Here is an 8,392-nt window from a genome sequence, read left to right as displayed (position 1 = left end):
GGGGCGGGAAGCGCTGCATGCCCTGATTCCGGCCGAAGCCCGGGACCGCTGCAGCGCGCAGTCTCCCCTCGCTGTGAGGGCGGAGGAGAACCCGGGGGCGCAGTGCCTCTAGAGCACAGGAATGGGTAGCCTAGAGGGGGAGGAGGCGGGGGTGGCAGGGAGGGGGCTCATGGGCAGCGGGAATCCCTCCTTTTCTAAGAGCTAGAGAAGATCCGGGGGAGTCTGGGCCCTCCCCACCCAATGTTCTCCAAAACTGAGGGGAGGGGAGAGGGAGTGAGGTTGTCATCCACCCCCATTACAATGCGCAGCTCAGGAGTTCCTCCCACACGTCCCTGGCCCCGCATGGACCTCCCACGGCGTGAGGCCCGGGGATCCTCTCTTCCTCCTTGTCAACACTCCCACTCCCCCTGAGAGATGCAAGTTCCCCCAACCCGACTCTCCAGCGGGGGACGCGGGATTCACCGTGCCCACGCGGCCAATGAGGAGGGAATCCTCCCCCGCCGGTGTAATTCGGGGTCGCGCCTCTATGCTCCCTCCCTCTCCTCCCCCTCGCTCTCAGCCAGGCTGCGCGCTTAGAGAGCAGGCCTCGGGGAACACATCACCCACCCCCGGGATCCGCTGTCGAGGTGACAGCACCCCGGGTCGGCACAGGGGGCCGCCCTTGACTACAAGGCACCCTCAGGCAGCAATAAGGACAGCCCTGAGGGAGACAGGAGGGTAGAGACTAAGGGAGACTGGCGTGGTGGCTTCGAAACTGTGGGTTTAGCATCTGCCTGCTGTAACTCAGCTGCGAGCCCTTCTCTGGCTGCAGTAGTGATTGTGCCCCGGCCTGCTGGGTCCTCCTGCCATCCTGTGGCCAAAGGGGTTCGCTTTAGAACTGTTAAGGAATTTATCTGGAAATTATTTGGTGCACGTGTTTTCTAACCCCCTAAACTTTACTCTTTCCTCTTCTCCACCAAAAACTCACGTCCTCGCCCCCAAAAGTGTGGGGCTTCAGCCTGCTGCGCAACTGACTAGTCCGCTGCATACTTCCCGGCTACTGCGCTCAGCTGGGAGTCAGCGCCGGGTCAAGAGCCCAAGGGAGGGGCTGTGGCTGTGGGCGGTGAATCAGAATGTTGTCGGCACAAAAGTTCTAGGTGTACTAGACTAAGAAGAACTGAGACATTGAAACCCCTTCCCCAAAGGGAAGCACTCCCTTTCTCCCATCTGAGTCTAATCCAGGGTAGGGTGCTGAAAGAAGGGTAGGGGTGGTGTCGGGGAACCTGGGTTGAAGCGGTCGCCTGGCCCTTTCCCAACAATTCCCGGACGGCTAAAAGGACCTGTAGCCTAGTGTATTGAACTCCTTTTTCCTGCTTGCAGTGCTGGAAGCCAATTGCAAACAACTCCACCCCTCCGTCAGCTAAACGCTGTCTCTAATGCAGACATCAAATAAAAACCTACGTGTTTAGTTACTGGGTTTTCGACTGAGCACTGCGCGCCGCGCGCTTTGCTTTCGGCTTCGTCCCTCTTTCCTTTCTCCCCTCGCTTTCCTTCTTTCTAATCTTCTAATTGACTTTTTTTTTTTTTTAAAGAGCGGCAAGCGGTGCGGGCGCTGCACGTTGGCTGCGGCCCGCTTCCTGCTTTCTAATGTTCCATTGTGAGGAGCTTCCATTGTGACGTCGCGCCCCTTCGGCTGGGCTTTGTCTGTCCATATATGGGCAGCTACGTCACGGAGCTTTCCCGGGGCTCAGATAAATAGACTGGTGGAGTTCCCTGGCTGGGAGCTTTTGGGCAGCAGTGAGCTAGCTAGGAAGCGGCGGGGCTGGTGGTGGTGGTAGCAGCGGCAGCAGCAGCAGCAGAGGAGGTGGTGGCGGCGGCGGCAGCGGCGGCGGCGGCGGCTGTGGCAGATCGGGGGGCGGGGGGTCGGCGGGCGCGCGTCTGTTTGTGAGATCAATACTGAAGCCGCGTCTGACCCCCTGGAGCCTAGATCCCCCCCCCCAAGCCCAGCCCCCATCCTACTCCCCGCACACGCCCCACCCCACCCCCACGACCCAGCGTCGCACCGCACCAGCTAAGGCACCCGAGAGGATTACCCTCTTTGCCCCTCTCCCTCCCACCCCCCCAAAAAGAATAGATTCCCTCCCCTGGCCCACCCCTTCCCCTTTTCCCTCCCCCTTCCCCCGAACTTTCCCTCTCGCATGCTTTTCCCCTGCACCACGGATCGCCTCTCTGATGCCGCTAGCCTGGAAGCTGCGTTAGGAACAGGAGGCGGCGGTGGCGGCGGCGGCGGTGGCGGCGGTAGCTCGGGAGTGCTATGACCGGCAAACTCGCCGAGAAGCTGCCGGTGACCATGAGCAGTTTGCTAAACCAATTGCCTGACAATCTGTACCCCGAGGAGATCCCCAGCGCGCTCAACCTCTTCTCCGGCAGCAGCGACTCAGTAGCCCATTACAATCAGATGGCTACAGGTAAGGGCGGCAGTGAGGCGGCGAGGCAGCAAGGAAGGAAAGGGGGAGGAAGAGGAGGAGGGAGCGAGCTAGCGATGGATGCATAGATCGCTGGATGCAGAAAAGGATGGATGGAGAGACGGATGGAAAGATGGGGGCGCGCTGGGAATTTTCTGGGGGGCGAGTTGCTTTTCCCACCCACTCCTCCCGCCCTCCGAGATCGGGAAGGCTTGGTTGGAGACGCCACGGTTGAGGCTTCGGTTCTCCCGGGTGGGGGCAGCCGCCAACCGGAGGGAGGTAGGTGCAAGCAGCTCTGGGGTTCTCCCTCCCCACTCAGGGGGCCCCCGATCGCTAGGCTGTGCGCAAGGCGTGGTGCTGTAGCCCCCTTTCTCGGGAGGAGCCCAGCGTCTTTTTCACCCGCGCTCTCCCCCCCTTACTCCCTCAGCCTCCCACCCGGGATGGAGCCATGTGCGGCGTGGAGTCCCCACGGTGGGAGAGGTACTGCGACGCTGCCTTTCCGGGGCGTTCAGCAAAGCCATTGGGGGTGTGGGGACGGCGGGGAGAGGGAGGGGGCTCACCCACGGGGCGGGGGAAAAGGGGTTGCCACCGGGGGTGATCCTGGGACCCGGGAGCTTGGGAACCGCGGCCGCTCCCTGCGTGGAGACACTGGCCGGTTTTCCGCCGCTCTCCACTCTCCGTAGCTGGGTCTAGGCTTTTCCCTCCAGCACGAGCAGAAAGCTCCTTCAGGCCGGGAGGAGACTGGGGCCGGCAGAGGTTCCCTTTACGGGCGACACCCTTCTGCGCTCCGAGGACAAAAGCGTCGAAGCTCTTTGGGTCGGCTACCCCGGCTCAGCGCGCGTAGGGGGACATCGCTTGGGGCGTGAAGGCGCGGCGTCTTGGAGTAGACAGGGCCGGGGAAAGAGGCCGAGTTGTGTGTGCTGGAGAGCAAGAGCCGGGCGCACTCCGGGTCTGAAACTACCTGTAGCTGCAGCTACCTGTCCGCCCCACCTCGGGAAGAACAACAATGCTCTCGCGCGCGCCTGCGTGTATGTGTGTGGTACGTGAGTGTGTGCGCGGCGTGTGTGCTGTGTGTGCCGGAGCCACTCCACACCCCGATCCGTAGTATTTTGCTGTATCCAGGTTGCGCCGGGGAGCGCGGCACCGCCCGCTTTGCGCCGGGCTCAGCGTTCCTCTTACCCTACGCGCTGCGCACTCCAGCCAGCCGCACCCTCTACTCCTGGGCAAGAACCTGGGCGCCGTGGCCGGGAGCCGATTCGGCTTCACTCACTCCTCCCCTCTCTCCCCCGCTCTCCGCAGAGAATGTGATGGACATCGGTCTGACCAACGAGAAGCCCAATCCGGAACTCTCTTATTCGGGCTCTTTCCAGCCAGCCCCCGGCAACAAGACCGTGACCTACTTGGGAAAGTTCGCTTTCGACTCTCCTTCTAACTGGTGCCAGGACAACATCATTAGCCTCATGAGTGCCGGCATCTTGGGGGTGCCCCCGGCCTCAGGGGCACTCAGTACGCAGACGTCCACGGCTAGCATGGTGCAGCCTCCGCAGGGCGACGTGGAGGCCATGTATCCGGCGCTGCCCCCCTACTCCAACTGCGGCGACCTCTACTCGGAGCCCGTCTCTTTCCACGACCCCCAGGGTAATCCCGGGCTCGCCTATTCCCCCCAGGATTACCAATCGGCCAAGCCGGCCTTGGACAGCAATCTTTTCCCCATGATTCCTGACTACAATCTGTACCACCACCCCAACGACATGGGCTCCATTCCGGAACACAAGCCCTTCCAGGGCATGGACCCCATCCGGGTCAACCCACCCCCTATTACCCCTCTGGAGACCATCAAGGCCTTCAAAGACAAGCAGATCCACCCGGGCTTCGGCAGCCTTCCTCAACCGCCGCTCACTCTCAAACCCATCCGGCCCCGCAAGTACCCCAATCGGCCTAGCAAGACCCCGCTCCATGAGCGGCCCCATGCGTGCCCCGCGGAAGGCTGTGACCGCCGCTTCAGCCGCTCGGACGAGCTGACCCGGCACCTGCGCATCCACACGGGCCACAAGCCCTTCCAGTGTAGGATCTGCATGCGGAGCTTCAGCCGCAGCGACCACCTCACCACTCATATCCGCACGCACACCGGGGAGAAACCCTTTGCATGCGAGTTCTGTGGGCGCAAGTTTGCGCGCAGCGACGAGCGCAAGCGCCACGCCAAGATCCACCTCAAGCAAAAGGAGAAGAAGTCGGAGAAAGGGGCTGCGCCCTCTGCATCCTCGACGCCCGCCGTGTCCCTGACCCCCGTGGTCACCACCTGCGCCTGAGGCTCCGGGCACCCAGATCCCCTCTTTTCCCTTCCAGTGCCTCCTGGCTGGTCGCCTGAAAGCAGCGAGAAAAGCCAGTCACCGAGGCGCAAGGGCCGCGCCCTGGTCTCGCCCTGGAAGTGCAGCCCCCTTGCCTCCCCTTCGACGCCCAATTTCCACTCTTTCACGTCAGCCGGCGGTTGGGGGCTAGGGCTGGAGGCACTTGCTCCTTGCTGCCTACCCCGCACTTTAGCCAAGGCGTGGGGGCGGAAAGGTGGCGTCTAGCCCGCTTTGTTCGGTTAGGATCGCCTTGATCCAGGGACCGCTGGGCCGCGCCAAGGACCTGCGGGGGACTGAAGGTGGGGCCCATCCAACCCTCGCCTGACCCAAGCACCTCACTGTTTCCCCCCCTCCAGCGTCTCCCCGCATTCCCCCTCGAACACCCGAGGGGGGGAGGGGGTAAGGAGCGCACCAAAGCGCAGAGCTTGCTGCCCGTCGCACGCACGCGCGCTTGCGTGCAGTGATGCGCGTGAGTGTGCGTGTGCTCGTGTGTGTGTGTGTGTGTGTGTGTGTGTGTGTGTGTGTGTGTGTATGCGCGCGCGTGCACGCATGTGTGAGACTCTTGAGCTGAACTGGGCTGTGTCTACCCCCAAACTCTTCTTCACATAGGGTCCCCAAGCCATTGGGAGATGTCCCAGGCTGAGGACCTGCATGTGGCCAGAGGAGATGGTCTTCCATCTGCTCTTCGATGTTTCTTACAGAAATGCCTCAGACGCAGCTGCTGTGGCGCTGCTGCCGCCTCGGGTTTGGCCCCTCAGAGCCCACTCCCTTTCCGAGCGCTTCCCTCTTAGGCCTCAGGGCAGTTTGATCTTTGGGGGAGAAAGCCACCACCTCCTGAGCCTGCCTTTTTAAAAAAAAAAAAATCATTTGCTCAGCCCCACTTTTCAAAATCTGTGTTCTTGAGCTTGCCCCCTTTCCTTTTCCTCTCATCTTCTCTTTTCCCCTCTCAGGTACTCACTGGCTCTCTCAAGCTCTTTACCCAGAAAGGCAGGCCTCAATCAACCGCTCAATTGTTTGTCTCTGCCACATACCCATTTCTCATTTCCCCCATTCCTGGGAAGGCTGGCTCTATTCATTTGCCCTTTGTGATTGCCAACACAACAGACAGAAGTGAAGTGTACGTATATGATGCCGCTATGTGTTATGTAGATGTATGTGTGTGTTTATACACATATGTTTACAGAACACACTCTGTATTCCTAGCGAAGTCAAATCTGAGGCATTTGGTTATCCAGCGCAGTGCACTGGAATAAGGAGAATTCATAGGCATATACAGCTTTAAATGGTTTATTTTTTATGAAAATGTTAACTAATGAGATTATATCTACCTATGTATGTGTGTGAATATATGTGCACACATGTGTATATATGCATACACATTCTGTTCAAATTTTCCTCAAAAATAGATGGGGATTTTTTTTTTTTTGCATTAATCCGTGTTGCTGAATGGGGCACATTTCTCTCATGCCCCCCATCACACCTTCACCCCACCCTACCTCACCTCTTCTCAGGACCTCCTCTACCCCAGCTGCCCCCCCCCCAGCCCTTGCTCACACAGGGCGGCCCTTTTGAAGTGAAGACAGAGAAGGGTGCTCTCTGACACAGCTTCCAGCACAGTCTTGACTGAATGTACTGTTCCTTCTTAGCGTCGGTTCTCCTGTGGCCCGCGAGCTGCCCAGAGAGAAGCGACAACAAGGTCTGGAGTTTACAGAATGTCTGTTTTTAAAGTCACTTTATGCGTTTCCCACTTTTTATTTTATTATTATTCAAAAGCACCGTCTTTTGATGGTGGATAAATAATACTAAAAGGACTCTAGTGAAAGGAGAGGAAAAACTCGAAGAGCAGGGGGGTTGTGACTTTCCAGGTACTCGGGCTTTTTGTAGACGGAGAAGTTTGCCAGGAGGGCCCATATTTTTTCAGCTGAAGGGTAAAATCTTTCTTTGCAGAGACAGTATTTTGCTGAATACTTTTTATAATGTGATGATTATTTAAAAACAAAAAACAAAAAAATTGGTCAGTTCAAAGCTGGAAGGAGGAATCGAATATCCTTTAATATTTTTTCCTTCCCCCTTCTGGGATATGCATGTCACTGCATGATAACTCTGACTTTTCCTTTGTTTTAATAAAACTGTTCTCAGACACTTAAGCTAAACTAAGAGAAAAATAACTTTGTTGCCAAAAGGTTGTGCTATCCCAATTTTTTTTATGTCTGCATGTTAAAAAAAAAAAAAAACAAAGAAAATGCACTCTAACTTATGTGAACTGAAAGAAAAAAATCAGGTTTTAAACAGAAAAACCTATGGGGAATGATATTTTTTGAAAGACTTTTGTATACAGTTGAGTACTTAGAAAAAGACAAACCAGATGTAATATATTTTGTGGATGTTTTTATTTCTTGGATTTATAGTACCTTATACTAAGGTTTAAAAAAAAATGCTTGATATCGTGAAAAGGTGAGATTCTTCACCAACATTTCATTTACTCCTTGTCACATTGTTATGCCAATATAATATAGGTAATGAAAACAGCATTTTTAAGAACAAATATTGAAACGGTGTAATGTTGTACCATTTGCCCTGTGAGCAAATGCCAATACAGTAAATATATTGTGTTTGCTGACAATCAGCCGGGCTTTAAATCTCATTTTATTTCTTGTTTTCATGGTATAAAGTTTTGGTTTGGCCTGGGTCTTTTTTGTCTTGTTTTGTTTGGTGCTTTGGTGGTCTGTTTGATAGCTTGTGGTAACCTGGATTTATCCTTCTTGCTCCAAAAACCCCCCAGAGTAGAGCTAATGTGGCTCAGATTTCTGTGTGGCTTCTTGGTGTTTTGAATCCAGTTTAGAGGCCTGATTCCACTCCACGCTTGTGAGATTCTCAGACTAACTGACAAACATAGATGAACAAGATGAATAAAGTAAACTCCTCAGAGTCAGGGCAGTGACTTACATCTAAAACCTTCTCTAGTCTCCATGGATAAATCTCTGGCTGGTAAACTGGTTCTCTGTTAGTCTTAGGACCAGACCCTGAAGAGCCTCTGGAATAGTACTAAGAGGTTCTCTTGCTTACGCTTTTGAAGTCCAAGAGACAGGTGGAGACTTGACAGGGGTTCTTTGGGGTTGGCAAGATAACCAGAGAGACTGGCAGTTTTTCTGTGGTCAGATAATGGGGAGGGGGGAGTCCGGTTTAAAAGTCCTACAGCTTTAATCCCACTTGAAACGGGCTTTCCAGAGTGCTCACAGCTTGCCAACGTCTGAGAAAGGTGGTCCTCCTCAGAAAGTGGTTCTTGTGAATGGCTCTTAAGATGTGATGCTTTTAAGGGAAGAAAGGGACTTCTGAGATTCAGACGTGCCCTAGGACAGGAAAAGTGTGTGTGTGGTGTCACCTCATGCATCTCATGGTTTCTATCTGCCATGAAAACTCTGCTTCCCGTGCCCTACAAGCTATCTCCCTCACCCTCCACTGACTTCACTGGCTAGCCTAACATCCTAGCCACTAAGGGAATATTTTGCCGTTGTCCATATCTCCTTTGTGCCATAGTCCTCAGAATCCTTTCTTGTCCTAGAGACATCTTTAGAACTAACTCCATCCTGTCTCCCTCCC

General features: G+C 55.3%; 1 protein-coding gene across 4 annotated transcripts; it reads left to right on the top strand.

Moving 5' to 3' along the window:
- The first annotated feature begins 813 nt into the window (after positions 1-813).
- Positions 814-7,481, top strand: EGR3 (early growth response 3). Of its 4 annotated transcripts, XM_084768250.1 has the most exons (3): positions 2,308-2,447; positions 2,872-2,924; positions 3,744-7,481. In XM_084768250.1, the coding sequence occupies exons 2-3, from the start codon at positions 2,885-2,887 to the stop codon at positions 4,751-4,753; spliced, it is 1,050 nt and encodes a 349-aa protein (XP_084624376.1). In that variant the 5' UTR covers positions 2,308-2,447; positions 2,872-2,884; the 3' UTR covers positions 4,754-7,481. The 4 variants fall into 4 exon arrangements, with proteins under 4 accessions (XP_084624375.1, XP_084624376.1, XP_084624374.1 ...); XM_084768249.1 differs by lacking the exon at positions 2,872-2,924 and having other exon boundaries at positions 814-2,447; XM_084768248.1 differs by lacking the exons at positions 2,308-2,447; positions 2,872-2,924 and adding an exon at positions 2,467-2,723.
- Positions 7,482-8,392: the final 911 nt, after the last annotated feature.

Source organism: Acomys minous (assembly GCF_964271855.1).
Source record: "Acomys minous genome assembly, chromosome: 18".
In the NCBI taxonomy this organism is placed as follows: domain Eukaryota; kingdom Metazoa; phylum Chordata; class Mammalia; order Rodentia; family Muridae; genus Acomys; species Acomys minous.
This window is presented reverse-complemented; position numbering and strand designations above follow the sequence as displayed.

What these genes read in the sequence shown, in the direction of transcription:
- EGR3 (XM_084768248.1), top strand. Translation starts at nt 2,558, where the DNA reads ATGGAGAGACGGATGGAAAGATGGGGGCGCGCTGGGAATTTTCTGGGG. An exon ending in CAGCCGCCAACCGGAGGGAG is followed by an intron (nt 2,724 to 3,743) that starts GTAGGTGCAAGC and finishes CGCTCTCCGCAG; the next exon opens with AGAATGTGATGGACATCGGT.